Source organism: Muscardinus avellanarius (genome assembly GCF_963383645.1).
Source record: "Muscardinus avellanarius genome assembly, chromosome: 5".
NCBI classification, from domain to species: domain Eukaryota; kingdom Metazoa; phylum Chordata; class Mammalia; order Rodentia; family Gliridae; genus Muscardinus; species Muscardinus avellanarius.
Window position 1 is genome coordinate 47,315,085 of NC_137790.1, and position 20,349 is coordinate 47,335,433.

The 20,349-nt window shown below is 36.5% G+C and overlaps 1 protein-coding gene across 2 annotated transcripts in view; it reads left to right on the forward strand.

Moving 5' to 3' along the window:
• EPHA6 (EPH receptor A6) overlaps positions 1-19,830 on the forward strand; it is a gene marked incomplete at both ends in the record, with an annotated part of 972,789 nt that extends 952,959 nt beyond the window's left edge. The window contains 3 exons of one of the 2 annotated variants that reach the window (XM_080695858.1): positions 7,118-7,311; positions 18,521-18,754; positions 19,716-19,830. In XM_080695858.1, the coding sequence (XP_080551984.1) occupies positions 7,118-7,311; positions 18,521-18,754; positions 19,716-19,830 (543 nt within the window). The remainder of the gene's footprint in view (positions 1-7,117; positions 7,312-18,520; positions 18,755-19,715) is intronic. The other variant, XM_080695859.1, reaches the window with a different exon arrangement.
• Between the last annotated feature and the right edge of the window lie 519 nt (positions 19,831-20,349).

The following is a 20,349-nucleotide window of genomic DNA, read 5'->3' on the forward strand; positions in this document are numbered from 1 at the left end:
CAAAAAAAAGAGCAGAATAGCCAAAGTAGATCTCAGCAATAAAAACCAGGCAGGAGGAATTATAATACCTGACTTTAAACTATACTACAAAGGCATTGTAATAAAAACATCATGGTACTGGCACAAAAACGGATGCATAGACCAATGGAGCAGAATAGAAGACTCAAAAACAAATCTACACACTTACAGCTAATTGATTTTTTACAATAGGGCCAAAAACATACACTGGAAAAAAGATAGCCTGTTCAAAAAATGGTGCTGGCAAAACTGGTTAACCATACACAGAAAAAAATGGAAATAAATCTCACTTTGTCACCCTGCACAAGAGTCAATTCAAGATGGATCAAAGACTTTGAAATTAGACCCAGAGACCGTGAGATTCCTTGAGCAGGGCTTAGGTCCAACACTGCAATACATAGGCGCAGATAAATACTTTCTCAACAAGACCCCAAAGGAACAAGAAACTAGGGGAATCAATACTTGGGATTGCATGAAACTGAAGACCTGTACAGCAAAGGAAATTATCAAGAACCTCAATCAAGAGCCAACAGAATGGGAGAAGATTCTGGCCAACTACTTCTCCGATAGAGGATTAATACCTAGAATATACAGAGAACTCAAGAAACTCAGCACTAAAAAATAAATAAATAAATAACCCAATCAAAAAATGGAAAGAATAAATTTTTTTGTGGTACTGGGGTTCCTGGAAGCCCTTCTACCTCTGGGCTACACTCCCAGACCTATTTTTATATTTTTATTTGGAAACAGAGTCTCTTAAGCCAGCAAGGCTGGCTTCAAACCTGCGCGATCCTCCTGTCTCTGCCTCTCAAGCACCGGGATTACAAGCATGCGCCACCACATCCAGCAAAGAAGATATTTTTAATGGAGCATATTTTAAATATATTAAGGTGGTGGAATCAGGATGACTTAAGTTAATATTGAGCAACAAAGAAGGGAGAGGCCCAAATGTTTCTCTGACCATGGAATTGAAGGAAGAGTGGTGGTAACTTATGCAAAGGACAGAAATTCCAAAGGAAGGAAAGGTTTAGTGTTACACAAAATAAATCCAAGACTCTTTAATGAAGTGATGTGTCCTATAGGTGATCAATATAGAAATCTGGAGAGAAAGCTGAGTTAGAGATGCAGATATGGAAATCATAAGCAGATAGTGCAGTAGTGAACTCGGGGAGTATACAAGAGCAGAGAAGTATCAGGATCTGATTTGCAGAAAATGAGTTAAGGATAAAGCTCAAATGATAATTATTTTTTCTACCATTATTATGATTCAGAGACTACTGTGATGACAACAGTTTTCTATTCTTTGAAAAATTATTTGCTATGTGACATTGACCAAATCTGCTTATCAGTTTGAGCTTCAATTTTCTTTCCTATAAAATGTAGACCACCATACTCAATATAACCTACGTGAGGTAAACTCTTAACGCACCTCACTCAGAATATATGTGGCACATAATAAGCTCTTGAAAGTATACATATGGCCTGGATCTAAAACTAGAAAAATACCCCAACCCCAAATCACTTTTCCTCCTTTATCTTATAGATTTACCAAGCCCAAATTCTAGGTTATTACTGTCCCTTCTCTCCATTGCCATGTCTAACTTCAGCCCAATTCTCTATCCTGTCGTGTCAACCCACCCTTCACACCACCACCTTTGCCTTCCTAGAGCCATCTAATCTACAGCCTGGATCACTGCAAACCTCCTCTGACTCACCACATTGTGACCGGAGTGAGCTCTTTACAGAGGGCAAATCTAATACCATTTATTTGCTAAAACTTTTTCCCTCTTTGCAGAAATTTTAAGTTTACAGCAATAAAAGAATTAGTCATTCTCTTAAGAGATATACTTTTTACTTAATCTTCCATGCCTTAGCTCTTCTCTTAGAAGACAGTTCTACCTATACAAATCTACTGTCTTTCAGGTTACATTTTTTTTTCTAAACTCACCCACTACAACCCACTAACTAGTTTCCACATGCCTTTTAGGACTCAGCTTACCTCCTCTGAGGGGCCTTCTGAGGCTGATTTATTACTCTCGTAGGCTACATACGTAGCATTTTGTTCCATGTGGTGCTTACCATGTTAGCCTCCTTCACTAGATAAAATGTTTTCTAAAGAGAGAGATATGTCTTTTTTACTGTTATCTCTTACACATCGAATGACCAATGTTACACTTCAAGTTATTGATATATATTTATTTGGATTAATAAATTAAAAATTTACTAGAAAAGATATACCTTTTAAGAAATCACGTGAATTATGTATGCTGTTTATGTCTCTTCATCCTACCTTTGAAGCTAGGATTCTTAGGTACATGACCTTGGATAAGTTCAACCTCTCTGATAAAGTTCCTTGTTTATAATATGGGGATAATAATTGTACCTGACCCACATGTTCATTATAAGAATTACAAGAATCAGTAGAGATACATCATTTAGAATCAGCACTTTAGAATTCCTTAAGAGGTCTCAATAATTAACTGTTTTTATCATTGCTGATGATGCCATTGTTATTATAATTGTCCTACAGGATGATTTACTTTTGTGTTTGACACCTGCCTTGAACCAGGACTCAAGACAAATTTCACAAGTCATGAGTTAAAGAACTGAGGAAAATTAAAAGTTAGAAATCAGCAAGAATAGCTGGGCATGGTGGCGTACGCTTGTAATCCCCGCACTTGGGAGGCTGAGACAGGAGGATCGCACGGGTTCGAAGCCAGCCTCAGCTACTTAGTGAGGCTCTCAGCAACTTAGTGAGACCCTGTTTCCAAATAAAATAAAAAAAAAAAAGATCTGGGAGTATAGCCTGGAGATAGAAAGCCTCTGGGTTCCACCCCCAGTACCACAAAAAAAAAAAAAAAAGAAAGAAATCAGCAAGAAGAAAATCTACTGGTCCACGATCCTCCCACTGTCTCACGGGCAGGGTAGCTGGTACCAAACACCCTGCTGAGGCAAGGTCCCAGGCACAGGACTCCACACTGTAGTCAAGCTGTCCTCCTGGAGAAAAGGCACTAGAACAACTCTGTCAAGAAGAATGAACAGCCTGACCAATACCATGTAGTCTGGATCTAGATGTCAACTGTTTACAAAAGTTATCTGGGAAAATTCACTCCCCCATAATGGGCCAGGGAAAATGGTAACTCGTATGGACAAAAGAAAGAAGATGCCAGTCAAAAGTTCAGTTTGCATATAAAGTTCTTATTTCTTAAAGAATAAGCCCAGAGTCCCCTGACTGTCTAATCAAAACAGAGTGAGACCACACGAACACGTTTGGATGGTACTACTTGATATTCATTTTTATTTTTAATAATATTTTCATGAGCTGGGAGTGGTGGCACATGCTTGAAATCCCAGCTTTCGGGAGGCTGAGACCTGGAGGATCATGGTTCGCGGACAACCTCAGCTACTTAGTGAGGCCCTCTGCAACTCAGAGACCCGGTTTTGAAATAAAGAATAAAAAATAGGGCAGGGGGTATAGCTCAGAGGCCAAATGCCTCTGGGTTCCATCCCCAGACCTAAAACAAAAAAAAATTATATATATATGATTTTCATGATGTAGCTTCAGATGCTGTCATCCTTGTGCTTTGAATTTAGTTTGGATACCTAGATACTCCAATCTTTCAAAAAATTCTTCCTCTATCAAGACAAATCAAAAAATGACTTCTAATAGCTCCTGTTAGGTCAATAACATTTACTACTCTGTCACTGTTCTAAATAATGAGAATGCAAAAGCTAGAGGTGCAATTCTTATCTGCAAGTAATCAAAGCCTTAGAAGAAAAGCAAATGAAACAAGAGCAATACAAAGTAATAGCGGCAGTAATAGAAATTTACAGAAGATTCAGAAGCATTAAGAAATGACTACTCAGCTAAATATTACACTTCACAAACTATGAAGTATGTTTTTATTTACCAAGAATAATAAGCAGGATCCAAATTTAAAAAAAAAAAAAACTTGAAGTCCAATTAACATACACTCTGACAAAAGATAGCATGGTCAGTACTCAGATTGTGCTGGATGATATAAAATTGGAGAGGCAGCTGGGCAAAGTGGCACATGCTTATAATCCCAGTACTTCGGAGAATGCAACAGGAGGAGCACAGGTTCAAGGCCAACCTCAGGAACTTAGCAAGATCCTTAGCACTTAGCGATAGATACCTGTTTCAAAATAATAAAAAGGGGTGGTAATGTAGCTCAGGAGAGAACACACTTGAGTTTGGTACCCAGTATCATAAACTAAAAATTAGAAGGATGTTTTATCCTAAAAACTGAAAAACATTGCTAGGGAATGGCCAGGGGATAATTTTTGAAGTTGTAAGAAACTAAGTTCAAGTTCCAGTTCTACCACATACTCTGTGAATCTACTGTGTAAGTCTAAATTTTCTTATTTTGAGAAATAAGGATAATCTTGACTATCACACTGAGTAATTTTAAGTATTGAATAAAGAAAAATGTGAAGTGTGTAGCACATGGTAAATATTCAATAAAGGCAACTAATTTTCTCTTATAACTTCACTTCTCACTTATTTTACTCCATGCACTTATAATTAGGCAACTGGGGCGAATTGACTACCAAGCTTTCCTAGAGTGGGACTTCAAAGATATTCTCTAATGTAATTCTGCACTATTTTTCTTAATTACTTTTCTAAGCTATCCACATTAATTTTGACATATTAAAAGCATTTTATACACTCCTGTTTTACTAAAACTTATTTTAAAAATCCAAACCTAGTTGGTGCAAAAGTAGCCAGAAAACAGAAGATAAAAAAGCTTGTTCAATAATGAAACATAAAATTAATTGAAAAATAGAAATATCCTTACATTTAACTAACTCTGGTCACAAAACACTTATGGAGTAAGAAATGTCCTAGTAATAAATGGCTGAAATTTAGCAGTTAAAAGGTTCTCAATGGCCAGGCGTGGTGGCGCACGCTTATAATACCTGCGCTTGGGAGGCGGGGACAGGAGGATCGTGCAGGTTCGAAGCCAGCCTCGCTGGCTTAAAAGACCCTGTTTCCAAATAAAAATATTAAAAAAAATAGGTCTGGGAGTGTAGCCCGGAGGTAGAAGGGCTTCCAGGAACCCCATTACCACCAAAAAAAAAAAAAGGTTCTCAAAGATCATTGCTTCTTTTTAACATACTGTCTCTATCATAAATTTAGAATATTAGAGTCATGTCAAATAGTTCCAATTAAAAGTAAAATTAAAATTAAATGTCATTATTTTTAATTACAGAAAAAATGTATAGAAGGTGCTGAAGTAGAATTATTGTGAACCATATTAACATTTACATTTTTATATTTTGGTTATTGGAATGGAATGAAGGTGAAGTTAAATTGTGCCTGGCTTTTAATATTATTTTTATTCTCAGCTTTCCAACTCAAAAATGGGAAGAATAGTTGGGACATGATGGTACACACCTGTAATCCTACTACTTGGGAGATTGAGACAGGAGGATTACAGATTCAAGGTCACCCTCAACAACTTATCAAGACCCTGTTTCAAAATAAATTAAAACAGGGCTAAGAGTAGGTGTGGTTTGAAGATAGAGTACCCCTGGGTTCAGTCCCTACTAAAACACACACACACACGCACACACGCACACACACACACACACACACACACACACACACACACACACACGGAGAATAAGCCCTTTCTTTTGTCTTTTTTTCTAGAAGTTACAAAAGATAAAGTTTAACATGAATACCTTTGAATATTTCATTTAAAACTATGCTCCATGAGTTCAGGACCATTTTTGTTTCATTCTTAGGAAATTCCCAGGTGGGTCATACATTAAATAGATGAATGTCCTCCCTGGTCCTGTGTGATTTTCTCAGTACCAAGAAAAATACTTGCGCCGGGCGTGGTGGCGCAGGTTTGTAATCCCTGCGCTTGGGAGCCAGAGATAGGAGGATAGCGCAGGTTCAGCTGCACTGGTTTAAGGGACCATTTCCAAATTTTTAAAAAAAAAAGGTCTGGGAGTGTAGCCCGAAGGTAGAAGGGCGTCCAGGAACCCCAGTGCCACTAAAAAAAAAAAGAGAGAGAGAGAAAGAGAGAAAGAGAGAGAGAGAGAAGAAAGAAAGAAAGAAAGAAAGAAAGAAAGAAAGAAAGAAAGAAAGAAAGAAACTTGTCATCTTCTTGTTACTCTTAAATTTGCTTCCTTATGCAGATTTTTCCTAGAACTGCTATTTCATAGACTATGGCTATTTAATTTGAATTTTAGTGAATTAAAACTAACTCAAATTAACTGATGCCTTAAAAGCCTGTTACACACTCCAGTTTTACTAAAATTTATAATAAAATGTCTTAAAACCCAAACCTACCTGGTAACAAATGTAGCCATAAAACAGATGAATTCCTCATTCTTACTAGCTGTTTCAAGTAAGTACTCAAAGGGTTCATATGACCATCTTGTCACAGACAGGGCACATCTTCATCAGCACAGGAGGTTCTACTGGTACTCAGGCTGACTGTTCTATTGTTTGGTGACCTTCAACTAGCTATTGTTAGCATTTCAAAGATTAAACAAATTTAGAAGTTATTGGAGAGTAGCTTTATTGTCAGTGTGAGACTTAAGGGAAAATAGAAGTAAGTGAAATTAACTACATGAGAAAGAAGGAATGACATAAAAGAATACACATTGACATTATTAAAAAGAGGATAAAAGATTCAATAAATCATCCCTTAGCAGAATTTTACTTAAATTTTACTGAAAACAATTTTCACATGTAGTTTGCACCAAAAGCATAAATCTCCCTCTTTCTGATGTTCTGATTGGGTTTGAGATGTTCCAGATAAATTACACATAAAATTCTGTTTTTAGATTGTGATTAAATTTAACTGCTTTATTTATTCCAGTATCACAGCATGTCTAAAATGTATTTTCCTCTAATAGGGGCCATTAGGTGGTGTGGAGCTACTTGCGATTCTTGTTCATAACTGTAGTATTTACCCTTGCTTGGACCCTGTGTATTCAAAAGTAGTTATCATGTTTACCAATATTTGGGCTTCTACTTCTTGCATATAAAAATTATTACTTGGCATATGTATTATGTTCCCCCAAAGTGAGAGAATAATCTGTGTTTGTTTGTACTTAGGTCATTCTGTCCATTGAAGAAGGTTACAGACTTCCGGCTCCCATGGGCTGCCCAGCATCTCTACACCAGCTGATGCTCCATTGCTGGCAGAAGGAGAGAAATCACAGGCCCAAATTTACTGACATTGTCAGCTTCCTTGACAAACTGATCCGCAATCCCAGCGCCCTTCACACCCTGGTGGAGGACATCCTTGTGTAAGATGCATAATGTTGATTTCTTTTTTACCCCTTGACAATCATAATTTCTTCCAGGCTACTGACAAAAGTACTAGGTAGAATAGAAAGAGTCTGCCTTGGTAAATGTCTAGTTTTTGACCTTGTAGAAACAATTTATCAGCCAAACAGACAAATTATTAACATTAAAAACAGCTTAAAAAACTAACATTACAAGAAAAAAATGTAGCTTCCCCTTCTTTCTTTATCTTTCTTAATTACTTTGTTATTATTTTTATTTTTTCCCAATTGGGTCTAGGATATTGATATTTTTTCCTTACTGACCCTTCCTTACCATTATAAGTAGAGTTTGTGTATACATGTGCAGTCCCTCTAATTTTTTCGTCCATTCTATGTTCTGTCCCTCTACTTGAAATGGCAAGCCAGACAGGGGTAATTTGTAAATCAGCCAGGAGTAAGGATGTTTCCTGCTAATATGATCACACCTAGCTACCGCTCCTTTCTAACTTCTGAAGCCAGAAAAGGACAGATGACGAGACAAGAAAATAAAGGCACTCATACACCATTTTATACAAGTCAGTAGAGCTAAGAAGTCTACTCAAAACTCTCTGAAAAACAATTATAAGAAGAGTTGAAGAAAAAGACTGTCCTCTATCATTGAAAATGTTATACTTAATATTAAATTGGAAATATATTTCTTATTTTAGGAAAAATTAGAAATAGCCAAAGTATTTCCAAAGCTCACTTTAACAACTCACGAAATACAAGAGGATATACAGATGCTCAACTTTAGGTCATAGGTTCAAGTCAGTGCAGGGTGTTAGTAACAATAAGGCCAAGACTCCTCAAGGACTATTTGAAGCAGGCTCAGTTCACAGCAGAGCACATAAGAGTTCACCTCTAAATCACTAATTGGCAGTCTCAGTAAAGTGAAGCCAAGCATGAAATAGCTAGAGATTAAACTATTACTCTAGCCCATCTTCCCAAAAGCAATCCAACATAAGAAGCAGTAAAGAAATGCAGGGTACGGGAGGAAGACACTTTAGATTTTATCATTAAAGCAATGGACAGTCATTCAAAGATTTTAAGCGTGAAAAATGACATGATCACATTTACATTTATGAAAGATCACCCTAGGGTAGATTTAGATTGTGAGTGCAAAACAAAGAACAAGACTAGAAACAGAGACATTTGTGTATTTTTGCAATATAAGCTAAAAAATGATCAGAGTCTGTATTATAAAATAGAGATAAGCTTGGGATGAGGAGATAAGAGAGTAGGTTTATTGTTAGACATAAAAACCAGTATTTTTATTTGCTTTTATTATAAAAGAAGTCTCTTACCTGTGTACCTCTATAGTCATAGCATTGTTAATCAGCTTTGTTGATGAGTACTTGGCTGAAAAGTACAAAGCTGGTTTTGTACTTTTGTACAAAATTTTGTCAGAATTTTCATGAGTAGGAATGATCATCACATTTTGAAAATATGGACGAAGAGGCTAGAATTTTTAAAACGTCAGGAATGATCCAGGGGTCAAAATGATGGGCGGAGTCTCAGAACCAGAGGCTAATGATTTACTGATGTACAGAAATCCCGTGCCAGGAGCCACTGAGTGGCAAGCTTTGTGCTGGACCTGCCGCACACAGGCCAGGAGCCTGTGCTTTATATAAAGTTGGCAGTTTGATTCATTTCTAAAGCCTAATCTCTCAGAGGCCAAATAGAAGTTTTTGTGACTGATTTGCTATCCTTGTTTCTGACAAAGATGTATGTGCAACTGCTTTTGCTCCTAATATACTTTTGAGAAGCAAAATGAACCAGAGTTCTAAGGGTATCACGCCTGAGCTTTATCAGCATTTTTATTTTTACAGCAACCCGAGTGGGCTTCCCTTGCCACCCCCTTTACTCTCAGTACCACACGCTCACCCTTTCCCTGATCCCAGAGAACTGACACTATTGGGGAGAAGAGGAGACAAGGTAGATTAAAGAATAGCAATAATAGCTAACACTTCCTTTGTTTTCTGCCCACAAAATGTGGCAAGCCCCCTCCATGCAATAAGCGTCTCCATCTCCCAAGACGCAGAGCCCAGATGTCTGTTCCAGAGGGGTATTGGATTAAGGAAATATAACAGTGTAAAATTTTAATCTTTGCACTCATGTCTCTTAAACATATTTGATCCTAACTGTATAATCCAAAGCCACTCTTATTAGACTCTCTTGCGCCCTCCTCTTCTCTAGGGCCCCCAAATCCCACACTTCTCACATGTCTCATTTTCTCTGTCCCCATGGTTGTTGTTCTATTCCAATTGATTTTTCAAATCAAATATTCTCCTGAGAAGCTTTTCTTCTTTGTCTTGACAGAGAAGTAAGAGGGGAAGAATCTAAGAGATGAGGAGGGCTATGAAACTATGATTTAACAATTCTATACTAGCATTTTGGAAATTCCATAATCCTCATATCTGCAGTCTTTCCATTTAAAAGGCAGAGTATCTAATTGAAAACAATGCCGATCAGAGAAACCTGCGTTATTTGGAGCAGCAGTCCGCACTCTGCCGACATTCTTGTGCCTGACATCGTCCTGTGGCAGTGTTCAGAGCCCTGTGTAGTTTCCAACATATTTGCTTTCTCTCCTAGTTAAGAAAGGATGTGGATATATGAGTGGACATAGTTATAGGTATAACCTTAAATCCAGTGAGCTGTAAAAAATATAATTGTCCAAACCACCATATGCAGTCATCCTTCCATAAATGCAATTTCAAAGTATCCTCACATTCATTCACTTTACAATACTTTATAATTGCCTTTCAAATAATTATTTGTAGCTGTCAGGTGGTGCACAGCTCCTGGGAGAAAGGAGGCCAAGTCTGAGGCCAAGGTTGTATGTAGAACAACATCTGGAACAGTGTTTGGTCATGCACTTTGTAACAGTATTTGCTCCCCCTCTCCCAACTCTCAGGAGCAACCTTGCAGCTGCTCCCAACTGCAAGTAAGTAGAGTCTATGGTTATGTCTGGTGATCTGTGGTTTCATAGGACAAAGTGACCCAATCACTTTATGGTGTCTCTTCACCCAGTCATACCCACCTCTCCCATCCCAGCTACATAGTCCTACACACTCATTTTCTATGCTCTTAACCCTCACCTCTGCCTCCCTGCTCTGAAGCCTTCTCTGCAGACCAGGCTGAAGTCAGTTTCTCAGTACTCTTGGGTCCAGAGCAACAAAGTAATGGGTAAATAACACTATCGTCCAATACTGCCCCAGGTTCCCAGCATGTCACTAACAAAGAATTTATACAGATTATAGGCCTCTTGTCCATCAGTTCAAGGATGGCATCCAAGGATCCAGAAAGACAATGCCAGTCTATAGTCAATGGCCTCAGAAATGAGGTTCTGCCCAGACCACGACACCTTATGAATATTCTCACTACCCACTGGCACACAATTAGGAATCCTTTAGAATTTTAGCTCTGAGGAAATTCACCTACCACTTTCTTAGTTTATATAAATCTCTTGGTGAACTTTTAAGCATTTGACTTCCAATAATGTGTAAATGATAAAAATAGAGCAAAGCTCCTGCCAACACCATAGTTAAGAATCTTTGCTCTAAGAAACTGAAAGAAACATTCTACAACTGAGCATTACTAACATACACTCAGTTATTAATATAACAAAAATGCTATCTTATAAGCATAATAACTTCCAATACTTTAATATAAAATCTCCCATTCATTTTGTTAAGAGATATTTCTCAATGCTGCCAAGGCAATATATAATCATCACTTCATGGACAACTTACTGTTTTGATTTTTTAAAATTTTTATTGGTAGAGCCAGGCGTGGTGGCGCACGCTTGTAATCCCAGCACATGGGAGGCTGAGACAGGAGGATGGCACAGGTTCAAAGCCAGCCTTAGCTACTTGGCGAGGCTCTCAGTAAGTTAGTAAGACCCTGTTTCCAAATAAAATATAAAATAGGTCTGGGAGTATAGCCCCGAGGTAGAAAGGCCCTGGGTTCCACCCCTCGTACCACATATAAGAAAAATGTATTGATGATTGTAGTCATGCATTGTAACTACATACAAGATAAGAGGTATACAAGCACACATCATGCATTTAGCCCTTCCCCGTTCCCCACCTCAGTCCCTCCCCCTCCCTTCTCATGTTTGGCTTACTGATTGACTTTGACATGTTTATGAATTTATATCATGAACCTTAAGGAATTTCTCTCTTTCTCTCTCCCTTCCTCCTCAGTTAGATTACCTTATTTGCTCATCTATGGTTTCTCCTTCCTTGTCTTGAGTTCCTCCTTTTTCTCTCTAGCTTCCACATATTAGGGAGAGCATCTGATTTTTTAATTTTTGTGACTGACTAATCTCACTTAGCATAATGTTCGCCAGTTCTATTTCCTCCTATTTCCCCACAAATGATGCAATTTTGTTCTTAATGGCTGAGTGAAATTTAATTGTGTACATATCTCATTGTATTGTAATTCACTCATCTGTTGGTGGACATCTTGGCTGGTTTCATAATTTGGCAACTGTGAACTGTGTGGCTATGAAGATAGATAGGGATGCATTAGTTTGGTAATTTGGTTTCCATTCTTTTGGGTTGATACCTAGAAGTGATTTGCTGGATCATATGGTAAGTTCATTCCCATTCTTCTGAGAATCCTCCATACTGTTTTTGAAAGTGTTTGCACTAATTTGCAATCCCACCAACAATGTATTAGAGTTCCTACTTACTGTTTTTTGTTGCTAGGGCTTTTAATGATTTTTTTTTTTTTTTTTTTTTTTGGTGGTACTGGGGTTCCTGGAAGCCCTTCTACCTTCGGGCTACACTCCCAGACCTATTTTTATGTTTTTATTTGTTTAAGTATAAGTTTAAGTATACGTATAAGTATAAGTTTAAGTATAGCAGGGATTACAAGCATGCGCCACCACTCCCAGCCTTTTAATGATTTTTTTGATAGATAATTGGCTGGCCAAATCCAGTGTTGAAATTGAGTGATATTCAAAGTTGTGTGGCTGGGTATGGTGACACATGCTTGTAATCTCAGTAACTGGTCATCTGAAATAGAAGGATTGGAGAATCATAGCCAGCCTCAGCTACTTAGTGAGGTCCGTCATATCTTAGTGAAACCTTGTTTCAAAATATGGCGGGGTGTACCTTAAAAGTAGAATGCCCCTGAGCTCACACATACAAAAAGTTCTGTGGAAGAAAAATAGAATAATAAACATTGATCAGAAGATATGAAACTTCTACCTGTCCAATAGAAAATCTAAATTTAATTTCCATGAATTGTTGGTAGGAGATAATGTAATACTAATGTTAATAGCTATAGGAATACTGATACAAATTCTAATATATATATATATATATATATATATATATATATATATATATATATATATTCAACAACAATAATTACTGCTATTCATTGAGAGCTTATTTTGTGCCAGATATTCTACCAGGTACTTTTATCATTTAATCACTGCTATTATTATCCTCTTTCCTCAGATATGGAAATGAAGACTCAAAGAGGCTAATTTTCTCAAAGGTGCACAGCAAGTAATTAGGAGATCAGGAACAAGAGTCACCAATTCCATAGTCTTGTTCTTTCTACTATATAATATAGAATCACACAGAATTACAAGATGTTTCCTAGTATAGCACTTTTTCAGAAATATAATCATATTTCTGAAAGAAGGTACATTTTTACATTTCCAGCTAGACTCACCCTGAGATAAATAAGACTTCAAAGATGGGATATATTAAAATCCCCCAAATAAGTTTAAGTATAGCATAAACTTATTTTATGTTTCCCTGAAAAATATACTTACAAAGATATAGAAGATATGCCCTCATTCACAAGAATGTGTAGCAAATACGGAGTCCATATATTCCCCAAATATTCTCCCATGGTGCCCAGCCACATGAAGAATATTAGTTGAAAAAAGAAAGTAAACCCTACAATAGATAGAAATCAGGAAAATGAGGCAAGAAAATAGTTTCAGAACTATATCCTCAGGCATTTCTGGAACTGAAGTTTTCTGGCATTATTAAATACACATTTTACTTCTTTATCCTTGCTATGGCCGACATTATTGATCATCACACCCTCTTTTCCCACTGAGCTCAGATGGTACTACCATATCCTGTTCATGACCACATTTTAACAGCTACTGTCAATGCATTACTGCTGGTATGAGATATTAAATCATTTTCTGACATGATTATATCCTCACAAAATAAGGCTTCCACTGAGGTTCACTGACCTATTATTTTGGATCTAGGAAGCACATGTTTAGTAGCCTACTCAGACTTATTGATTTTTTTGAAAAGTATTATTCCTGCTCTGCATCTATCCCTCCTAATGTTCAAACACACTTTTTAAGATTTATTTATTTTTACTGGTGCATTGTAGTCAGACATCGTAATGGGGTATAAGATGGTAGAGGTATACATGCAGATATCACTTATTTAGCCCTTCTCCACTTTCCACCCCATTCCCCCTCCCCTCCCTCCTTCTCATTTTTGGCTTACTGAATGCTTTCGATATGTTTATAAATGTACTTCATGTACATTAGGGAATTTCCCTCTTCCCCGCTCACATCCCCCTCAGGTCGTCTTTTACAAAATTGCGTTATTTGCGGGGAAATGGATAGAACTGGAGAACATCATGCTAAGTGAGATTAGTCAGTCACATAAAGTAAAAAATCAGATGCTCTTCCTAATATGTGGAATCTGGAGAGAAAAAGGGTCATCAGAGGATCTCTAGACAAGGAAAGAGAAACCATAAATGAGCAAACACAATGATAATATGTAAACTTACTTTGAAATTTTAATTCATGTTTTTTGCCAGTTTTCAGTCTTGTTATAGAAATTGAAGATTCTTAACAATTAAAAACTGAAAATAAGTTTGAGAAAAATTATTTAACACTGGAGAGATTAAGATTATTTTGAAAAAACAGATGATCCCTACAAGTATGAAATGTACAAAAGCTATATGGCATGTTTCTATGCATTTGAGATTTTATAAATTTTTCTTTTTTGTGTGTGCTTTTATTGGTACATTATAGTCTCAAATCACAATTTAAAGCAAATTGACAATGACATACATGCACACAACACTTGGTACCCTCACCTACCTCCCCATTTCCCTCCCTCCCAATACAGAGTACCCAGATTAACATTGGTATATTCACATATATATACACATAGTCAATGGTAGTATTTCCATTAATGAACCTCGATCTTCCTCCTCTCCTACCCTTAGACCACCTCCCTGGCTCCCCTGAGGTTTCTCCTCCATTATCTGGAGTCTCTCTTGTATCCGAATTACTCCTTATCCTGTACATATTAGAGAAAACATATGACCTTTTGCTCTCTGTAATTGGCTAATCTCACTTAATATTCTCCAGGCCTTTCCATCTCCTTACGAATGATATGATTTTGTTCTTTATTATTGAGTAGAATTCCATTATGTGTATTTCCCGTAATTTTGTAATCCATTCATTTTATGATGGACACCTAGGTTGGTTCCATAATTTGGCTATTGTAAATTGTGCTGCTATGAACATGGTTATGCATATATTACTATAGTTTTCTGGTTTCAACCCCTTTAGAAAGATACCCAGATCATATGATGGATCCATTCCCAGTTTGCTAAGGAATCTCCACACTGATCTCCATAGTGGCTTAACTATTTTGCACTCCCACCAACAGTGTAGAAAAGTTCCTATTTCCCCACATCCTTGCCAACATTTATTGTTATTTGACTTATTTATGCTTCCCACTCTGATTGGGGTTAGATGGAATCACAGTGTAATTTTGATTTGCATCTCCCTGATTGCTGATGATGTTGAACATTTTTCTATGTATCTATTAATCATTTGTATTTCTTCTTTTTTGAAGGTCTATTCAATTCAATTGCCCATTTTTTGATTGGGTTATTTGTTTTCCAGTATAAAATATTTTTTAATTTTTTTTCAGGTCTGGGGATGGAACCCAGAGATATTTGACCTCCAAGATATTCCCCCTACCCAATTTTTTATTCTTTACTTTGAAGCAGGGTCTCACTGAGTTGCAGAGGGCCTAAGTAGCTGAGGCTGTCCACGAACCATGATCCTCTGGTCTTAGCCTCCTAAATGCTGGGATTACAAGCTTGTGTGCCACCACGCCTGGCTTAAAATATTTAATGTTCTTTGTATATTCTAGATAATAGATCTCTGTCAGAGGGATAGCTGGCAAAGATATCCCATTTTGAGGCTTTCTTTTAGATTCTTGATAATTTCCTTTGATGAACAGGAACTTTTTAGTTTGATGCCATACGACTTATTCTTGTTTTTATTTCCTGAGCTTTGGGAGTGTCGTTGAGGAAGGTTCTACCTGTGCCTATATTTTGTTTGTTTGTTTGTTTGTTTGTTTGTTCTTGCAGATCTGGGGATGGAACCCAGGGGCATTCGACCTCTGAGCTACACCCCTTACCCTATTTTCTATTCTTTATTTTGAAACCAGGTCTCACTGAGTTGTAGAGGGCCTCCGTAAGTAGCTGAGGCTGTCCGTGAAGTGCGATCCTCTGGTCTCAGCCTCCCAAATGCTGGGATTACAAGCATGCGCCACCACGCCCGGCTCTGTGCCTATATTTTGGAATGTTGAACCTATGACCTGCCCTAATAGCTTCACAGTCAATTTTATAGAATTTTGAGATTATGCTTTAATTTTTTATTGGTGCATTATAATCATACATCATGATGAAGTTCAGAGTGATAGAGACATATGTGCACACAGTATTCAGCATTCAGTAAGCCTTTAAAACTCCCATCCCGCTCCCTCACCCTCCTTTTGAACAACATTGAAATTGGCATTGATAAATTTGTGTATGTGCATTGTCCATTGAAGTGTTTTCTTTATCGCATCTCCCTCCCTGTCTGCCTCCCTTCATTAGGCCCCCTCCAGGACTCCACCAGGACTCTCCTTTGCCTACAGTCTTTCCTGTATCCCAATTTCTCCTTAGTTTTCACATATGAGGGAAAATATCTAACTTTTAACTTTTGTGACTAATTTTAGTTAGTATAATATTCTCCAGTTCCATCCATTTCCCTGAAATTGACAGATTTTTGTTCTTTTTTATGGCTGAGTAGAATTCCATTGTGTGTATCACATAGATTTCCTAATTCCATTTGTGTTGAAGTTGAATATGGTACTTAATTGTGAAGGAAGCATTGATTTTTTTAATCTGATTAAATTCTTCCTTCACAATTTACTAATTTTAGTCCCTTCTCACTTATCCAGGGAAAAAGCAGACCCTTGACCTTCTGTTCTACAATAAATACTTTTTAAACTGTGAGCTTCTGGATTTGCTATAAAAACATTTCTCAGATGGACAGCATCACTAATCACCAAATAACAGAAATTTCTACGTGCTCAGCAAATAACAGACTAAATTTATCATTGCATGTGTTTGATAAGAAAAGGCATTTATTGTTTATTAGGTAGTGTTGCAGAGAATTCATGTAAGGTTGTTGGTATCAAGCCCTTGAAGCCAGAAAATAGCAGCATTTTTCAACTTCGTTATAAGATAAGGTGAAAGAAAAGTTATTGCACAGTGGCTATGAACAATGAGGGGTCCCTGACCGTACTAAATCAACTGCCAGTGCTGTCGTATAAAGGCCAAAGAGTAACTAGGTTACTAAAGATGTGAGGAGAGAAAAGGAATTATGATATTGAAACATTCTGAGAGTAAATTGTAGATGCTTTTCAACAGAGAATTAGGCCATTTCAGACATTTAGTTTACAGAATGTCCTTCATTGCTTTTCTATATTAAAGACATAAAATTAGCAAATTACATTTTCACTTGCCAATTATAGAAAATTGTGAAAGCTCAAGAATTATTTCAGCATTATCTCAGAAAGTGGAAGTGTGGAAGTCATCTATTTGTGTATCAAGAATAGCACCAGGGTATGAAGAAAAAGTCAGTTAAACACATTTTTAATTTTGTTCAGTTTCAACAAACAGATTTGACAAGTAATAAAGATGTGAAAGTCACATTGCTTTAAAATAGAACATTCAATTTTCTATCATGTGATTTGATTTGTGTGAATAATAAGTCTATCCTAGTCATTTTGATATTTAAACTTAATCAGTGAAGTGCAACAGTTATTTCCCAAAGTATTTTTCATTGAAACTGGTCGAATAATTTAGGAAAATAATTTAGAACTTATTCCAAATTCTCTTATGTACTTAATATATACATTAGGTAATGACAACAGTGAGAAATGCTGCAATTGAAGAACCTATTTTACTATATTTGCCATGGAGAACTTTATTATATGTATCTATACAAGATATGTTTATTAATACTAACATGATCACCTCTAATGTTCATGACAATTTGGGAAAACATAGAAATAATAAAAATATTTATTGGTATATAGCTATTCAACTTTTGTTCATGACTAATCTTTGTTTGCTATCAAATCAGGATCCATTCTTATATTAACTAGAATAAAACAGCCTATAGTCAAATAGCACTATAATTCACAGAATAGGAAAAAAAAGTTTATCCTCCAAAAGAGTAAATATGGTAATAGAATTGAATAGCAGTTAAAAAATAAATAAAAAATACCAAGTCACTGTTAATGGTAACCAGACTCAATATGGTGTACAGAGTAAACACAAATGCATTCTTTAAATTGTAAAATCAATTTACATATAAAAAAATCATATGGTAGGTTCATTTCCATTCTTCTGAGTATCCTCCATACTGTTTTCCAAAGTGGCTGCACTAATTTGCAAACCCACCAACAATGTATTAAGAGTTCCCACTTCTCTGCACACTTGTCAGCATTTGTTGCTATTTGTGTTTTTAATGATTGCCATTCTTATCAGTTAGAATGGAGAGTTTTGATTTGCATCTATCTGATTGCTACCATATGATCCAGCAATACCACTTCTGAGTATCTACCCAAAAGTATGGAAACCAAACTACCAAACTAATATGTGCATATCTAGGTTTATAGCTGCACAGTTTACAATTGTCAAAACTATGGTACGTCCATCAGCAAATGAATGGATTACAGAACTATGTGATACGTACAAAATATGTGGAAGCTAGAGAGAAAAAGACAAAAGAAATTATTTATTTTATAAATAAGTTTAAGTTACTGATTTGAATAAAAGAAATATTTCTTTTAATAGAGAATAAAACATTTTATAAAATAATGTGGTTAAAAAGAAAAGGGAAATGGGGTAATTCTTGCTTTACTGGGATTCTAAGTGGTCTCTTGTGGTCTTGTTCTATTTCATTTTTCACTTATAGAATGCCAGAGTCTCCTGGTGAAGTTTCTGAATATCCTTTGTTTGTCACAGTTGGTGACTGGTTGGATTCTATAAAGATGGGGCAATATAAAAGTAACTTCATGGCAGCCGGGTTTACAACTTTTGACCTGATTTCAAGAATGAGCATTGAGTAAGTTGTACTTGGGTTATTATTATAGATTTTATATCAATATAATTTTACCTTGGTGCATATTTTTTACTCATCTATACCTAATTCCTACTACTATCATCAAATTAAAACAATATATCACCTTAGAGCTCCTCTTGTATAATTGTTAGCCATTTCCATTGTCTCAAAGATCATCCTTTGCCTATGTACAATAGAAATGCTCAACATTATTGGTTAAAAGACTAGATGCTATAGGGCATAGTGGCTCACATCTGTCATCCTCCTAAATACTGACTTGGGAGGTTGAAACAGGAGGATCACAGGTTTGAGATAAGCCTCCACAACTTATTGAGACCCTTTTTCAAAATTTAAATAATAAAACAAAAAGTGCTGGGGGGTATAGCTAAGAGGTAAAACCTTGGGATCAGTCCCTTGCGCGTGTGTGCGCGCGCACACACACACACACACACACACACAGACTAGATTCTAAAACAAATTTAGTCATGAAATCACAATTGTTTTAATACAGAAATAGCAATTTCATATGGTTCAATATAATGGCATTTCTTTGGGATTGTTGAAAGGCCATGAGCACTCACATGGCATCAACATGATACATTCTTTCCTTCATACTCATAATTTTTCTACTATTGGTGAAAATTTATACAACTGCCTAAATCACACATAGCCTCTAGGTCTACAAAATGTGTGAGAATTACATGGGTACCTAGATAGAAAAATTTTCCTCATATCATTAAATCTGATGTTAATTTGGTATATTCTATAGAACCAGAGAGAAGAAAACAATAACAAACTCTTGGTATCCATTTATATTTCTGCTAACCATCAGTCTACACAATTTTGGCAAACATGACATGATGAATATATCTATGCATTCATTTTCTCTCATATTTACCAAGTCTAAATGTCCATGCTGTTTCTTTCTCCTCCCCACACCTTTTTTCTTCTCCTTCTCTTCCAGTGACATTAGGAGAATTGGAGTCATACTCATTGGACACCAGAGACGAATAGTCAGCAGCATACAGACTTTACGTTTACATATGATGCACATACAGGAGAAAGGATTTCATGTATGAAAGTACTGCAAGCACCTATGTTCTGTGCCTCAGCATTTCTAAAATGAAAATATCCTCTCTACTGCCCTCTCTTCTGACTCTCCAAATATCACTTCCCAATCTACCATCTCCTGTTCAGACTATGGCTGCACACCTTATGTTTATGCTTCCAACATGGATTTTAAAATCATGCTACATAGGTCCTCTCTTAATAGCCTGCAAATAAAACCCTGGCCAACTGCAGATTATCACTACACAACGATCAGTAACTCAGCATGGATGCATAACTTTGTATAGAAGTGTTTGGGAAATGTCTGAGGATTTAACCTAAAAGGAACTTGTCCAGATGTGGCATCTTTAATGCTTATGTAGATGATTTGATGGTAGGTGAGAAGGAAATAGTTGATCTTTATTTCATGTTTTGTGATCAAGTAGTTTCCAAATAGACATAAATGATTATTTTTAGATAGCTTTCCTCAATCCTATAGGTTGTATTATTGCTTATATTTTTTAATGATTTAACTGTTGGTGTCTGCTATT